General features: G+C 32.0%; 2 protein-coding genes across 2 annotated transcripts; both read right to left on the bottom strand.

Annotated features, from left to right (window-relative positions):
* Nucleotides 1-9,086: 9,086 nt before the first annotated feature.
* Nucleotides 9,087-12,335, bottom strand: LOC114737545 (Golgi SNAP receptor complex member 1-1-like). Its single transcript, XM_028925494.1, has 5 exons — nucleotides 12,156-12,335; nucleotides 11,149-11,388; nucleotides 10,388-10,555; nucleotides 9,405-9,518; nucleotides 9,087-9,188 (listed from the first exon to the last, which is right to left on the bottom strand). Exons 1-5 carry the CDS (start codon nucleotides 12,192-12,194, stop codon nucleotides 9,087-9,089), a joined length of 663 nt encoding a protein of 220 aa, XP_028781327.1. The 5' UTR covers nucleotides 12,195-12,335.
* A 1,935-nt stretch (nucleotides 12,336-14,270) lies between these two features.
* LOC114737543 (aquaporin NIP6-1) lies at nucleotides 14,271-16,931 on the bottom strand. The gene is made up of 5 exons (XM_028925492.1): nucleotides 16,611-16,931; nucleotides 16,185-16,409; nucleotides 15,863-16,057; nucleotides 15,588-15,649; nucleotides 14,271-14,801 (listed from the first exon to the last, which is right to left on the bottom strand). Exons 1-5 carry the CDS (start codon nucleotides 16,836-16,838, stop codon nucleotides 14,594-14,596), a joined length of 918 nt encoding a protein of 305 aa, XP_028781325.1. The 5' UTR covers nucleotides 16,839-16,931; the 3' UTR covers nucleotides 14,271-14,593.
* Between the last annotated feature and the right edge of the window lie 740 nt (nucleotides 16,932-17,671).

The raw sequence follows: 17,671 nt of genomic DNA, 5'->3' as shown, positions 1-17,671 counted from the left end.
ATAGCAAACACCTAGTAAGAACGTCATTGTCAGTATCTAATGTCTTAGATCAAGTTTTGCTCATCATTAAGGCTCCGTTTAATATTGGTTCCTCCAAGTTTTTCCTTTTCATTTTTAAGGCGGAAAAAAAAAACAGAGAGATGAGTTAACCAATTTGGAGGGATAAAAGGAAGTTACTAAGTTACTTTAACCTATTTATATTTATCGTTTTTCTCCCAACTAATTTGTCTTATTTATAAATTGATATATAATCTAATGATCCATATAAGTATTTTAAAGATATCATATAACATGTTATAGTTAGATAATTTAGTAATTTTCTTAATCTTTTCAAATTAGTTAGATGGGTCTTACATTAAAGATCGAAAATAATATTTGTTATGAGAGGTTTTTTCATAAGCAGAGTTTCTTATGTATTAATATAATGTTGGATATTAGACGTAGATATCTTTTTTAACAAGGTTTGAATCTTAGTTTATTACACTGTGAGAGGGATTGACTCCTTTCACAGCTTAATCCATTATGACAAGTTTTCTAATCATACTTGCATAGTCATGTGTCCTAATTTTTTTATATGGATTTATAATAAAATGTTATTAAGTACTAATATTTCAAATATAGTATATATGATTATGTGTGATTGGAGAAGTTTAACATGATAAATATAAAAAAATTCACGAAGTATTTTCTTTCAAATTATTTTTTGAGGAATCAATTTTACTCACACATGCTATTCATAAATCAGATTGTCATTCTAATTTTCTTTAGTAGACCGAAATAGTTTTCTAATTTTGAAAATTGTAAAATAAAACACGTACGTATACACATATATACATGTAAATACAAAAGATATATATATATATATATTTTAAAAAGGCTAGCAAGCACACAACTGTACGTGTCTGTGCATGTAAATCACCTACGTAATAATATCACATGACGTCAAATGCGTGTCACAAGACATCGAACACGTATATGCTTATTATTGAGCACTCACAAATAATCCAACACAATTTGCATATGGATATATATTTGGAAAAATTACAAATAAAGACCCCAAATATATAAAATTATTATTTGAAACCCTTAATTTGAAAAATAGTAAATAAAGACTCGGTTATACTTTTGCAAATATGAAATCGTAGTAAAATGTATGAAATGCCCCTCAGCCAAAAAACAAATTGACTATGAAAAATGACAAGTTTACTTTAACGAATAACAATTTCAATAGACCAAATCACAATTTGACTAAAGGTATGCTAAATGATAAGTTGACTATTGGAAATAAGAAATTCACTTTAACAAATGACAACTTTAGTAGACCAAATCACAATTTGATTGATGAGCATTTCAAACATTTTACCCACATTTCATATTTACAAAAATGGGGCCTGATCCTTATTTGTTATTTTTCAAATTTAGAACCCCAAATCGCAATTTTAAATATTGAGAGTCTTTATTTATAATTTTTCCTGTATATTTTAAAATAGATTTTCTCCACCTTTATCGGAAAAATTACAATATTTTTCTAATGAATGATTTATTTATCTTCTTGTTTTCGTGTCCTTGTTTTTCTACAAAAATTGATTTTGATTTGTCTCTTTGCATATGAAAGGAAGAGCTTCTGTCTAATAGACACCAGAGAATACTACTACTTCTAATCCTAACTACAATATTTAATTGGGGAAATTTCACTGTAGGACCGCATAAGACAAATAATTTCAAAGAGCCTCCAAAACTTTTTGAAACCTCACTGCAGGACCAAGGGACCAATCTGATATTAATTTTTAGAGTGAGATTACAATAATACCCCTCCCTTTTTATTTTATTAAAAAATAAATATTTACCAGAGTTACTGTTCCGGCCACCGGCGCTCAAGTGGCCGCCGTCGGGGTCCGGTCACCGGTGGCCGGAACAGTAACTCCGACGGGACCTCCGGTGGCCGGAGTTTTTTTGTTTAAAACAAAGTGGCCAAGGGAGGGTTTGAACCCAGGACCCCTTGGCACACCAAAAGACTTGTAACCACCAAGCCAAGCAACCCATTCAATCATAAAATGCAAATAAAACTATATATAACAAAATAAACGCAACAGTCTAAATGTAAGTGAACAAGTGAAATTAGACGATTTACAAGTGGAATTCAGAAATTTGCAACAAAAATTAGGCAATTTACAAATAACATAATAGAAGTCATAACCCCAAATGCAAGTGTTTAAGTGCAAATGAGCAAGTGAAATTTAAAGATTTACAATAAAATTTTATGGATTTACAACCCAAATTTGGCAAACACAAGAGAATTCACAACCCAAAATGTAAGTGTTTGAGTGTAAGTGAACAAGTGAAATTAGACGATTTACAAGTGTGATTCAGCAATTTACAACAAAATTAGACAATTTACAAATAACATAATAGAAGTCATAACCCCAAATGCAAGTGTTTAAGTGCAAATAAGCAAGTGAAATTTAAAGATTTACAATAAAATTTTATGGATTTACAACCCAAATTTGACAAACACAAGAGAATTCACAACCCAAAATGTAAGTGTTTGAGTGTAAGTGAACAAGTGAAATTAGACGATTTACAAGTGGAATTCAGCAATTTACAACAAAAATTAGGCAATTTACAAATAACATAATAGAAGTCATAACCCCAAATGCAAGTGTTTAAGTGCAAATGAGCAAGTGAAATTTAAAGATTTACAATAAAATTTTATGGATTTACAACCCAAATTTGGCTAACACAAGAGAATTCACAACCCAAAATGTAAGTGTTTGAGTGTAAGTGAACAAGTGAAATTAGACGATTTACAAGTGGAATTCAGTAATTTACAACAAAAATTAGGCAATTTACAAATAACATAATAGAAGTCATAACCCCAAATGCAAGTGTTTAAGTGCAAATGAGCAAGTGAAATTTAAAGATTTACAATAAAATTTTATGGATTTACAACCCAAATTTGGCTAACACAAGAGAATTCACAACCCAAAATATAAGTGTTTGAGTGTAAGTGAACAAGTGAAATTAGACTATTTACAAGTGGAATTCAGCAATTTACAACAAAAATTAGGCAATTTACAAATAACATAATAGAAGTCATAACCCCAAATGCAAGTGTTAAGTGCAAATGAGCAAGTGAAATTTAAAGATTTACAATAAAATTTTATGGATTTACAACCCAAATTTGGCAAACACAAGAGAATTCACAACCCAAAATGTAAGTGTTTGAGTGTAAGTGAACAAGTGAAATTAGACGATTTACAAGTGTGATTCAGCAATTTACAACAAAAATTAGACAATTTACAAATAACATAATAGAAGTCATAACCCCAAATGCAAATGTTTAAGTGCAAATAAGCAAGTGAAATTTAAAGATTTACAATAAAATTTTATGGATTTACAACCCAAATTTGGCTAACACAAGAGAATTCACAACCCAAAATGTAAGTGTTTGAGTGTAAGTGAACAAGTGAAATTAGACGATTTACAAGTGGAATTCAGCAATTTACAACAAAAATTAGGCAATTTACAAATAACATAATAGAAGTCATAACCCCAAATGCAAGTGTTTAAGTGCAAATGAGCAAGTGAAATTGTCGAATTTCACTTGCAAATCTATAAACTTTTGTTGTAAATCTTCAAATTTTATTTGCTCATTTACACTTAAACACTTGTATTTGGGATTGTGAGTTCCATTATGTTATTTGTAAATTGCCTAATTTTTGTTGTAAATTGCTGAATTCCACTTGTAAATCGTCTAATTTCACTTGTTCACTTACACTCAAACACTTACATTTTGGGTTGCGAATTCTCTTGTGTTTACCAAATTTAGATTGTAAATCCATAAACTTTTATTGTAAATTTTACTTGCTCATTTGCACTTAAATACTTGCATTTGGGGTTATGACTTCTATTATGTTATTTGTAAATTGCCTAATTTTTGTTGCAAATTTCTGAATTCCACTTGTAAATCGTCTAATTTCACTTGTTCACTTACATTTGGACTGTTGCGTTTATTTTGTTATATATAGTTTTATTTGCATTTTATGATTGAATGGGTTGCTTGGCTTGGTGGTTATAAGTCTTTTGGTGTGCCAAGGGGTCCTGAGTTCAAACCCTCCCTTGGCCACTTTGTTTTAAACAAAAAAACTCCGGCCACCGGAGGTCCTGCCGGAGTTACTGTTCCGGCCACCGGTGACCGGACCCCGACGGCGGCCACCTGAGCGCCGGTGGCTGGACCTCCGACCTCCGGTGGCCGGAACAGTAACTCTGGTAAATATTTATTTTTTAATAAAATAAAAAGGGAGGGGTATTATTGTAATCTCACTCTAAAAATTAATATCAGATTGGTCCCTTGGTCCTGCAGTGAGGTTTCAGAAAGTTTTAGAGGCTCTTTGATATTAATTGTCTTCTGCGGTCCTACAGTGAAATTTTTCCTATTTAATTTATTATGCAACTTACATTATAAATTAGATTTTATATTTAGAATCGGATGTAGTATGAGAAAACTTTTTTAAAAAAAACAGTAAAAGATTTTTTTGATCATTTTTCCCTACATCTAACCCATACAAGTTAACGCAACAACCAGTGGGGTTTTGGCTTAGTCTTAAATCTAAAACTTCAATCCACTTTGTTTATTATCATTTATAATTTTTTTTCAAGGCTATCTCTGTTGATTATATGTATTGGAGGGGTTTTCATAAATTCCAACAGTTTCAAAATGATTAAATAGAATATTTTTAAAAAACTAACACATATTTTTTTATAAATAAGTAAATTAACTAGTTTCATTAATAACATCTATAATACATTTATGATTAGAACAAGTATTTTACAAGAGCTATCTCTATATTTCTGTTTTTAAATAGTGGGAAACAAGATATTTTCTCAAAAGTGGAAGCTATGAAACTTGAAAGAAAAGAAACACTTTCATGCACATATAATGATTTAATTAACTGATGAGGAACACAACTACCATCAAATTTTCTTCAATGTAAATAATTGTAAGGTGCAAAGAGCCACCCTAACAGTAAATCCAAAACCAAAAAAGGATGAGTTGAGTTCAATAATTGAGCTATGTTTTGGTGCTTGCTTTGTTTGTCTTAAAACAACCTATGACGAACAACAATGTACCAATTTCCATAGCCCCATACTTTAATAATGTTCCCTTCTTCTCACTTTATGTTTGTCTTTCACATTTCACACTATTCTAGTTTTTCGGTCAAATGTCTTTTCCTAGTACACTCTATGCCTTTAGTTTATCACACCCTATATGGCTCCTACATACATCATATTGCCTGCTTTTCAATGAATGAATAGGCTTGTCTTATAGTACTCGCTTGGCCCCTTTTTTAAGATGATTGTTTTTAAATTTTTTTCTTTTTTAGTAGTCTTTGGTCCAAGATATTTTTGAAAATTTGTCGGCAAAAAATTAATCTATCAACTTTTGATATTTTTAATTAGATCTAGGTAGCTTTTCCTTCATTTTATTGAGTCTTTATAGTTCTTTCCTACATATCCATAATTGTTGGTTAGGACAGATATATATATATATATATATATATATGAACTAAATGAACGTGTAAATTGTCACCAAATACAAAATCATTTTTTAAAACAAAGGTTTTTTATTAAAAAATAATAATGGAATAAAATTTATTTATTATTAATATAAAAATAAAGAAAAATATTTCGGTCAATTTTCTTATATATATTATATAAAGTTTCTCAATTACACATGATCATGTGTTCTAATTCTTTTTGTGTGACGTATAATTAAATGCTATTAAATGTTAATATTTCAAAAATAATACGCATGGTCAATTGAAAAACTTAATATAATAAATATAGGGAACTTGATATAAATATTGTCTAATAATAAATTACTATGCTCATGACAATCTCATTGCATCTATATATATAATTTGTAATGTGGTTGAATTTTTATTTTATTTAGATTCATGTGAAAAAATAAATTCAAGTGCATGCTAAGGGGGAGTTATGATGATTATTGCAAATTAAAATCATTAGTATAGAAATTAATAGCTGTAATTAAGAAAATATAAGAATTCAATAAAAAGAAAAAAATTATAAGAACTTAATTAAAAATAAAGTGAAATTATCCAGGCTTACTTATTAATTTTTTTTCAATTTATGTAGCTTTAATTATTCTTATTGAATTTTATCAAGCATAATTCTAAAATATTTTAAATTAAAAATAAAGTGAAATTATCCAGACTTACTTATTAATTGTTTTCAATTTATATAGCTTAATTATTCTTATTGAATTTTCTTAAGCATAATTCTAAAAGATTTTAATAGCTTTTGGAAATTTTAAAAATATTAACTGATTTTAACTAAATGTATTTATATGTATGAAGTTGTCAATAAGTCCTCGTAATAAAGATAAAGAGGAACATTATGTTTTTTTGAAAAAGAAAAAAAGGAATATTGTGTTGCTAATTTATTAATCTTATAAAATCGGTGGATTTAATTACAATTATATATCTTCAACTTCAAAGAAACGTTTGTTATTTAATATATAAAATTATGGTTGTGTTTGAACCATCCCACTTTGTCCCCAGCTAAAATTCTTTACGTATGAATTTTAGACTTTGCAGGTTAAAGCTTAGGGAGGAAGCTAGATTGAGCATCAACTGATTTTTCCCCGGTACATGCCACAACCCAATCTCAATTATAAAATAGTTTCAACATTTTTTACTGGAATATAATCAAATAAAATTTTAAAAATTACCAATTTTATCTAAAATTTAAATAAATTTTTTACTTTGCCCATTAATCTTTTTTTTTTGTCAGAACTTTGCCCATTAAATACACCTTCAAAAAACTTTTGGCCTCTTAAGCGCAAAAGGTTTCAAGTTTAAATCCATGTAAATGCAGAATACAATTTTGGGAGAGTTATCTACAATTGGACCCAAAAATACTCGAGCCAATATGACCCGGTCAAGTAGTTGTATGGAGAAAAACATGTTTCTTACTTTTTTTGTTTTTTTCATAATAAGCTAGCCTCTCACGACTCAATGAACGATATTTAAACTTTTGTTTAAGAAAATACACATATTTAATGTTCAGCAGTTTCTCATACAAGATAGTAGTAGTATCCAATAAAAAGATACATGTGCCTCAGAGCCAAAAAAAAGCACGAGACCTTTCCTCCAAGTTCCTTATAAAGAAAATAAGTGAGAGAAATATCACAATTTATTATCTTAATCAAGCTGCTTATAGCTCACTGTAGATCACCAACTTCACTGCAATTTCATGGGGATTAAGAAGTTACTTTTAGGGTTAATACAAACTTTGATCCCTCAAGTTTATCTTCATTCTGGTTTTGGTCCCCTCAGGTTTCAAATCACAAGTTTTGTTCCCTCAAATTTTTTTTATTTAAAATATTGGTCCCTCTAATCCATTTAAAACTTGGACCATTTTGTCCTTTAAGAGACCAAAACCTATAATTTAAAACTTGAGGAACTAAAACCAAAATAAGAACAAATTTGAATGATCAAAGATTATATTAACTCTTACTTTTAATAAATATAGCCTTGCGATATAAAATACAACACTCTTGTGAACCATCCAAAGTTGGAGTTTGTGGCCTTTTCTTTTCTTTTTTTAATGATAACATAAAGCCATAAAAACAAACCAAAATACAAAACAAAGCTAAACAGTCCTACTATCCTTCATCACCATCCGCCTCAAAATTAAGAGGAGGCAGGTGATCAAGGATACAAAATTATTATCTAATGTATGAGCACATTTAGCTAACTGATCAGATAAGAAAATCATCTGCCTATCCACATGATAAAAAACAAGCTATCAGTTCCTACTTATGGCTATTCGGATGTTATCCACCAAATCCTTAAAAGGGTAATCATCATCACACCCTTTAGTAGCCAGATTAATTGCCTCCATACAGTCTGAGAAGAAGCAAATCTTCCTAAGACCTCTAGAGCAGCATAAATTCAAATCATAGAGAGCGATATTTAATTTTGTTATTTCTTTTGCTCTTTCCTCTTTCTCTCTTCAACTAACCAATCATATCTTCTGAACCATCTTAAAGGGTTGTGCTAACTAATTTTTTGAGATTAAAGAATGAGCTAAAATTAATTATATATAAAAGATGTTATAATTTTTAAAGTTATTTTTAATCAAATTAAAGCTATTATAATGAAACTAAGAGTAACAGAGACATATTATTAAAAGCAAGTCACAGATATTTTATTAAATTTTACACAAGAACCAATGCATAGAATTACATATTTATACACACACTCCTCCGGTCCTAAATATAAAACTCTTTTTGTACTACAAAAAAAGTCTTACACTACAAAAGAGGTGTTATTTTTAGGACAGGAGGAACATATATATATACACACACAAGGTAGTATATTCTTTCCACTCATTTTGTGAGTTAAAATGGACAGTTGACTCCACTGGCTACTTCTAGACACTCTATCACCTAACCCACATGGCCACATGCAGGAGCAAAAATCAAAAGAAGTGATACATTCTTAGGCATTTAATTGAGGGTAAAATTGAAAAGAAGTAAATTTTTAAGACATCAACTAAACATAATTATTTTCTTCACGTGATTAGGTAAATTGAGTTTTTATAATTAAGTAGTCATAAAAAGTGAATTACTTTTTAATGTTTTAACCATAGAGTTTTACTTGGTATAAATACTTGTAAGATATTAGATATCTTCAATTTTGTGAAATGAAAAATCAACGCGTTTCTTACTTTCTAAGCAAGATATAACTCTTGACCTAGTGGTATATATTTAATTCACCAAGAAAACATGAAGAAAGACTTGAGGGGAACCAAGAAATTTCAAAGAATACTAACAAATTTGTATATCTTTTTTAATCTTTTGGCATGAGTAACCCTTCCACCTCTACAGACCATTACACTTTCAGCTACAGGGTTGATCAACAAAACACTACTAACAAAAAAAAAAATGTGAGCAAAAAGATAATACAAACGATTAATCCCAAGCGATCAGGTGAATTTCCAACAGTTACAACATACACAAGAAACCACCAAAAGAACAACACTTTCATTTGGTCAACCAGTCAGTAGATTAAAATGAGAAATGTGCATACTGATGCAACAAGGGAAAGTATGATTGTATCCATCGACTTCTTTCGCTTTATCGCCGACAGAATGTTATTCACCTGAAACATCAGTGTGACAGGCACGTTAAACAGCCTAAAAAACACGGATATGGACACAAACTGCGACACAACAAAATCTAAAAGACTAAAGCTTTCATGTCATGCCTAAGAAGGTATTTAACAAGGATCACAACTTAGTTCTTAAGTATTTGTGCTTCATAGCAGAAAATTTCAAAATGATTAAAACACAAAAGACTACATAGCCATGGGGCATACCGTTGGAAGGCGACCGCTGACATTACTGAGCTTTGAATTGATTCCTCCAAAAGTTGAACGCTGGGTGACAAGTGCACCAAATGTTGCTTGTGCTTGTGAAATAACATTGTCTATCTGAAGCACAGGAATAAGCAGGACAATTCAAAACAAGACAATACAAGCTGAAGATACCGGAAATATCAGGGGGAGAAATGAGTGTTTACGGAGCAGCATTTTTATATGCCCCAGCAAACCATTTTAAATATCCATACTAGCACACCAAAGAAAGGGCCTTACTATTTCTTCCAGATGACTGACTTTAAAGTTACTAGCTCATTCTCCACAAAAATCTTAAAAAGTAGATTATTGTTTTCCCCTTAAACTAAAGATACATTGGCATTCAGTTTTCCATTTTGGTCACTGAAGAGGGAAGAGACCACACAGCATTGATAAAGAGTTTAATTTCACTGCCAGTATTGCATAAGACTGAATTTTCCTATTTGTCAAACCAGCAAACATACCTATAAGCAGCTCCTTCTCCTTAGTCCTCACAAGAAAAAATAGTTACTATAAATAGGTAAAAAAATTTCCTACATACAGCAAGATCACTCGTCATTCCTAACAAGTGAAATTTCAACAAAAGACTTACTATACCATGTCTTCTCATATAGTTTTCCAATATCTGACCACACAAAGAATCAGATTGCCTTTTTTTTTTTTTTCGGTGCATAGTGGGGATGAAACAAATTTTCTCTTAGTTCTCAACAAATCCCCAATCTCGCAAGAAAAATCTGTGGCTTGTGTAATTGTTTTAAATCCCTGGAACAACTTCCTAAGGACTCCCTAGGCCAATTTCCTACACAAACAGACATACAATGCTAAGGCCAAAAGGGAAGAATCACACATCATACAAGGTTAATAATTCCACTGAGAATAACTGATTAAAAAACAAGACAATGGCTCTTAACATCAGGAAAGCTAAGTAACAGTTTCATATGACAGACCTGTCCTGTACTTCTGCTGATAGAAGCATGCTCCCTTAGTAGTGCTTGCTCAGCAGAACCTCCACCCTCTTCTAAGTCCAATCTTGTCCGATCAAACTCTTTAAAATCATCAAGGAGTGAAGCATGTTCCTGCTTAGCTCTGAGACTAGATCGTAGACGATAAAACTCCTGCACTTGAAAATATCTAAAACAGGTTGGTATACAGCAGGTCCATACCTAGTTAAAAATCTTCGTATGCTTGTAAAAATGAATCAAAGGTATATAAATGAACACAAAATATCAAAATACAAAGAAGGAAAAGATGGAACAGACTTTATGTACATGATATAAGTGTAATAAATAATAGGAGTTACAAAATCAATTTCATCTATCTGATATCATCACCCCCCTTGCCCTCAGGAAAAAAAGGACAGAGGCTGTAAAAGATCGGAAACTAAGCACTGAACACTAATTGGGCTGAATAGTGATTTGATCACAAGATTAAGATTCTCGCATGAAATAACCACCGCATGCTGTACTTTTGATTGTAGGAAACAAAATCAATTCTAAATTCATTTGGCAAAACTTTGATCGTTTATTACCCTGTGGTGACAAATTTAATAACATTTACCTTTTCAATTCATTCCACTTGCAAGAATGAAACCTTTGCAGCAGGGTGCATCATACATGTGTCCCATGTTTACAAATCTACTTCACTGAAGCAATTGAAATTCCAAACACCATACAAGGATAACTGCACATAAACTAACACTGCAGCTTACCTGGGTGAGATCTTGAAGAATTTCTTGGTGCCTTGTCAAAGTATGAGAAACCATTTCTGACCCACCAGATGATACCCAAGCTTGCATCTGTGAGTTCACTTGTTGGAGTTGTTTTAGTAACCGCTCAATCCAAGACTCCATGTCACTCTCTGCATTATCAGCTTTTGAAGAAGCTTTAGCAGAAACCAATTTACGATAAGAATTCATTTGCTCATCCAACTGAGCTTCAAGTTTTCTCGCCTACAAAAGATCAAAGAGAGGCACATTTCTGTCGTCAATCATCTGTTTAAAAATGCATAACAAGATAACCGCATCAAATTACCCTTGCAAAATCAATGAAAGAACACTTTAAGATAGTTGACAACGTCAAATTCCCAAATCTTTTTGTTCTTGGCATTAATAATGTGTTATGATGATTAAAATAGGAAAATCAACCGGCTTCAAGGAAGCTTAATAGGCTATCTAAATTATTCAAGCTATGCCCGGATCATCATCAAAAGGATCAATTCCCTGAGGAAATTAGGCCTTCTTCTAATTTGTCTGCCCTAAATCTGATGGAAACCGATGGTTAACTAATCATGAACCAGAATCTAGGAGCGAAATAGCCCGACGCATTTCAAGTCTTCGTGATTTGACTCCTTATGAAATAAAACTGAACATAAACCAAAGAAAGAACTTATTGCCTATATAACACGCATTGCCCCAACAAAATTGAGCACGATCTACCGCAAGAACAAGACTTTCTAAGTCCCATCCATCAATGGAAGCTTCCCTCAGCACCCAGAAATAGTTTTCCACCATTGGAAATCATAATTCCACAAACCAGACCGAGTCGTCGGTTACAAGCTGATCTCGCGAATTCAATCACCGACAACATGAAAGAATCTTAAGAATGGAAATTGCGAATCTGGGGCCTCCGAATTGCACAAATTGAAATCATTTCTCGAACTCTAATGCAAGAAGCAAAAAATATATATATATAGAATTCAAAGGTAGAGAGATTGAACCTGTTTGCGAAGGGCGTCCCATGAACTTGGCACCTCCATGGATAGACAAAGATTGGGGCAAAACAAAATAAAAAAGCAAACAATGGGAATTTCTTACTCTAAGAAATTGGGAATTTTGTGTGTTCTTCTGGGTGATGCGATTAGGGAGTCGTTTAGCGACGGATGACAGGCCGCCTGCTCCTCACAGACGGCTATGCACAATTTTGAGATCCAATTAATAATGATAAAGGCTTTGGTAAGAAAAGATTTGTTTTGGTGGGTAACAAATTTACTTTTGCTATTTGTATGAATTGTACTATTATATTATTATTTATAATTTATAATAAAATAATATCTCTATCCTAATTATAAGATATCATTTATAGCTTATAAATAAAATCTTATAATTAGAATTGGATGTGAAGGTAGTATAGAGTAAAGTATGCGCCCTATATTTTTATTTTGTCTTAATTATATAATCCTGATGCATAATTTTTTTTTTTGTTGAAACCTGCTCTTCTTTTAGTTTAATATTTATTAATTAAAATTTATAGTAATAATTTCCCTCTCAATATATTAAAGCCCTTATTTATCTAAATATCTTGACTGTTGCGATAAGTCCTCTAATATGATGAAAATTAAAAATCAAAAGCTGAATTACAATTATTAAAATGCCTTTAAATTATTTTTTTAAAAAAACCATGTCAAATATTGAAAATGAAAGCTTGGTTTGTTTGATTAGTTTATAAAAATATTTTTTAATAATTTATAAAGTACGAGATAAATATATTTAAAAAAAATTTCTCAACTTATGTAAAATTGCTTATAAGCATGTATACAATATGATCTGAAAAAGCCAATAAGAATGTTTAGGTTCATTAAAAGAAGTTATGAGTTGGCTCTCATAACTTACCATGCATAATTGTCTCTAGATTGCAAATAAATAAAAATTCTATAATACTACTACCTTTAGTTCTTGCTGCAAGATTTATTTTGTAATTCAATTACTAAATTTTATATTAAAAACCGGAGGTAGTACGACAAGAACCAAACCATCTCTTAAACACGTAGTTCTTTAAGCTAGGTCATATTCTAAAAATTGTGGGAATTATATTTATAAGAAGCACAAGAGGTTGGATTATTTTTTGAAAGGTGATGGAAGTCATGGAACTCAATTTTTGCACTATAGTACCTTTTAATGGTAGTGGTAGAAAGAAACATGAATAAGCATCCTTTATGAAGGAATTATGGGTTTGCTCATCGATAAAGAAATAACTCAAACAATTATATTACTTAAAATATTGAGATAAAGTAAACAAACAAAAAATCGAATTTAAAGCTCAGCGAAAATGAGTCAATTAAGCATGAACTCTTTATTTTCAACCCAAATCCATGCAAAGAAGAATCATATCAAAGTAACCAAAAACAATGTAATAGGAATGAGTTGCACACACCCACGCAGTCACGCGCCAATCTCTAGTGCCACCATTAATGGCGTGCCCCAAAGATCTGTGAAGAAGTCCTCTGACTTTTTTTTTTTTTTTAATACAATCCTCTCAATAATATTTATAATTTCTTTATAATTATTGTATTTAATAATATTGTTAGCCCATAAGTGGCATTGGGCTGAACCCAGTGGCAAGGGAGATAGCCCAATAAAAGGATGAAAGAAAAGAACAACGAAGCATGGCACTGCTGAAGGGATAAATATACCTAAAAGTATTTCAAATAAGATTACTTCTAATAGAAAAATATTCTATAATTTAGAGAGGAAAAAAAGAGAAATATTTTGTTTGTTTATTCCACGTACACACATTTTGTAAGGATGGGGAAGCCAAATTTGACAGAAATATTAATTTCATGTCATGTTGGAATTAATCTTTTCAATTGCATATTTAACTAGACGCATTATTTTTTTCTCGTATTTTGTTGAATTTAAAAAGTATTATGTTACAATAGATTTTATATTTTATATATAACTGATGATTGGGACAGGCAAAAAAGTATTAAAAAAAAAAAGTTTGTAAAACCAAAGTAGTACAAGGGTAATCTTTCAACAATGGTCTTTCTTTTTATTAGCTTAATATGAATTGCATCCTTACTAATTAGACCAATTTTCATTAGCACAGCTCATCATTCAGTAAGCAAATTGGTTATTTTGTAAGATAATGTTAGGAATCAGACTCTAAACAAGAATGCCCCAACTAGATGAAATCTAGCTTCATTCATTGGTTGATTCATTGATCACAAAAAGAAAAGACAATACAGTATATAGACATGTATCACTCACACCACTCTTTTTTGGCTTAAAACATTACAAGAATCTATCTCCTCACACACATTCCTGCTCAACTAAAATTGTATATATTATATGGGCAGGAACCAAGGATTACAAATTCTCAATGCCCACTTGTTTAGTTGTTTATTATTGGGTGGCATGCATGATGTTGAGAACATGGTCATCTTCTGAAGCTGCCAGGGGCAGAAGTTGTGACCTTGGCCTCTTCTTCTTGTTCATCAGTGAGCTTCACCAGAGTGTAAGTGCCTGCTCCACTGAGAGCTCCAAGAATGGGAGCTATGAGATATACCCAAATGGCTCTGTAGTTATTTGCTGCTATTGCTGGCCCTAGTGTTCTCACTGGGTTCATTGACCCTCCTGTTGCTGGCCTGTATGCGCCACAAGTACACCATTCACTCCATTAATTTATTACTACTATTATTATGCTTTGTTTTTGTACAACCACCGTTAAACTGGTAAAAACAGCGGTTTGAGGGCCAATAGTTCAAATCAGGATTGGGATTAGATGGTTCATAATTAAAATAATATAATTCAACTCAAATATATATTAAAAAAAAGCATATGCAATCCCAAAAAGAATAATATTCGAATGAAAAGATATTTATTCATAAATAAATGAAATATTCATGTATAAATCACATAACCTAACAAAACATAGTTATTAAAGTACAAATTTGACAAACTGTTATTTTTTCAGGAAATTCAAAATGATGTTATTCTAGACTTGCTGGCCTAACTTGTTCAAAATTTTCAATTGGGCCGGCTAGAAATTGGTTTGTCGATTCATTAGTCTAACCGGATAACCTAAGTTAGGTTTTAATATCATGCCAAAATAATGCTTTATGAATTTTGTTCCCCCATACTAGCATAGACACTTGAAGAAAGATGGAGAAACTGTTTTGTATATAAACAGATTTATGCTGTCAAACCTATCGGTTTGATATTATTGAGTCATGGGATTTGGATTTTGTTATATGAAAGAAATCACGTTAAGAAAAGAAAACTACCTTCTTCTTTTTTTGAACAGAAAAGTACCTATATTTATTTTTATTTATTTGATGATACTCAAATCTGAGTCAGTGGTTTGTGTCAGACAGTATAAAGTTATACTTATATAAATTAGACTAATAATTAGATTAATGTTTGGTACATACCCTGCGATAAGGATGTTGAGCATGACCGTGGCTCCCACTGCGATTCCCGCAAGTTCTCCAACCTGGATTCATCCATCATCTCCAAATAATCAATGAACCTCCTCAGATTATATCAGCAAATCTCCACTTCCATTATAATACTATATTTATTACTATTATTATATAAATCCTTCTTTTAATTATTCAATTACAAGTCTACTTCATCGGATCAATCAACCTATGTTCCTTTCTATTCTGGAACTTCTCTATATATATATATATAAAATTATACTTACGGCTCTTGTGTCGGTGGCTACGGCGGTGACGACGAACATGAGGTTGAAACTGATGATGAACTCCAAAGCAAAGGCTTCGCCATATCCTGCAGAAGGAACAGTGACTCCTCCATTCATGAAGGGATGAAATATCCCCTTCAGTGCAAATGCTGCACATATTGACGCCAGTACTTGAGCTCCGATGTACACTGGAACCTGCAAATATATACGTTCACGAATCATACTTGGATTTGTATGAGTAAATAGTTTTCAAGAGTCGAAAGTAAGAGAGAAGAAGAAGAAGAAGAGAAGAGATTTAAGAGCACAAAGTCATTATTATTACATGTTTCCATGGGAAGTGCTTTAGTGCAGCAAAGGAGATAGTGACGGCGGGGTTGAGATGAGCGCCGGAGATGTGGCCGGTGGAGAGGATGACTATCATGACGGCGAGACCAGTGGTGGCGGCGCAGCCGATAAGAGTCTCGGCGCCCTGTGTCTTCTGGTTCACTATAGCAGCGGCTGTCCCAGCAAACATTAGAATCAGAGTGCCTATGAACTCAGCTCCTACCTGTTACAAGGGCCAGTGATGGTTAACAATTTTCTCATCAAAACTTGATCTTTCTCTGTTTTTGAAATCAACCCAACAAAATTAACACATGAAGGAAAAATGGGTCTGTGTTAGATGACAAATTTCCTCATAAAAGTTTGATCTTTTTTCTTTGCCAACTTTCTGTTTAATTCTCTGTTTTTTTGTTTAGCTTTGATGTACCTTTCTTGCAAGAGGGACAGGAGGGGGTGGCAATGAACAAGAGACTGTGGGCAAAGCTCCTTCTTCTACATTCCATTCTTCAACATTGAAACACTTACATTTGTTAAGAAGTGATTTCTTCCTTACATAGCCATTCCCATTACTTCTCTCAGACTTGAAACCTCCAAAAAGAGGCCCACCAGGAGTCCCTGGTGTTGTAGGTGCTGAAGGAATCTCCTCATTATCCATCTCTCCAAACACCACACAACACCCACAGAGAGAGAGAGAGAGAGAGAGATGGCTTGGAGGATTTGGTTTCTAATTGTTTGTCTCTGTGGAATGAGAATGCTCTTGAAGGGCATGGTATATATAGTGGAGAGTGTGGTTGACTTGTGGAACCACAATTAATGGGAAGAGAGAGAGAAACCAAACTAGTGGTTCAGAGTTGAAAGGAGAAAAGAAAAATGGCCGCCGCTTTGGGAGTGGACAGTGGGCATTGCAAGGAGCCATGAATGTGGAATTTTGAGAAAGAGGCTTTTAAACATTGCTCATCAATCATGCTTCTTTATTTCTACCATCCCCTGCATTTATGCTTCAAATTCTCATCTGCAGCTTCTAATCTACATTTCTTACCTTTACAAAAGTGTGTCTTGTGTGTGTATATAAAGTATTCCTCCTATATTTTTCCAAAGGTAGGTGGTAAATAACTAATTTATAGATATATTAAAGATAATTTAAATGAAAACTACCCCTATTAATAAAAAAAAAATTTACATGTGCAATCAATAAAGATAGTCTAAAAAAATTATAAATTTAAAAGATAAAATAAATTAATATAGTCTTACATTTAGGATTGAAGACAGTATATTTGGAAAAAAATTAAAAAAAAAATAATACTAACAATAAATAGAAGGATCCCTGCGCCTATTAAAAAAAAAAAATCTTACAACTATCAGGTCACGTGGGGTGGAGGATCAAATTAATATGGCAGCGATAAGTAGATCAAGGACTTGATATTTCCTATATACATTTTAGATTAAAACTTACAAAAAAAAAAAATATTGTGAGGAGAATCATTCGTT

Source organism: Neltuma alba, unplaced genomic scaffold, assembly GCF_004799145.2.
Source record: "Neltuma alba isolate B1F8T4 unplaced genomic scaffold, ASM479914v2 tig00013460_pilon, whole genome shotgun sequence".
Classification (NCBI taxonomy): domain Eukaryota; kingdom Viridiplantae; phylum Streptophyta; class Magnoliopsida; order Fabales; family Fabaceae; genus Neltuma; species Neltuma alba.
Note: the sequence above shows the minus strand (reverse complement) of the source record. Positions and strands in the feature narration are given on the sequence as shown.

Bases quoted from the DNA above. Each gene is read 5' to 3' on its own strand.
- LOC114737545 (XM_028925494.1), bottom strand. From the start codon at position 12,194: ATGGAGGTGCCAAGTTCATGGGACGCCCTTCGCAAACAG. The intron at 9,519-10,387 runs GTCTGTCATATG...CCTGTGCTTCAG, and splicing joins TCAGCAGAAGTACAGGACAG to ATAGACAATGTTATTTCACA. The intron at 9,189-9,404 runs GTATGCCCCATG...CTGATGTTTCAG, and splicing joins TCAGCGGTCGCCTTCCAACG to GTGAATAACATTCTGTCGGC.
- LOC114737543 (XM_028925492.1), bottom strand. From the start codon at position 16,838: ATGGATAATGAGGAGATTCCTTCAGCACCTACAACACCAGGGACTCCT. The intron at 15,650-15,862 runs GTAAGTATAATT...GGATGAATCCAG, and splicing joins TAGCCACCGACACAAGAGCC to GTTGGAGAACTTGCGGGAAT. The intron at 14,802-15,587 runs GTATGTACCAAA...TGGCGCATACAG, and splicing joins CTCAACATCCTTATCGCAGG to GCCAGCAACAGGAGGGTCAA.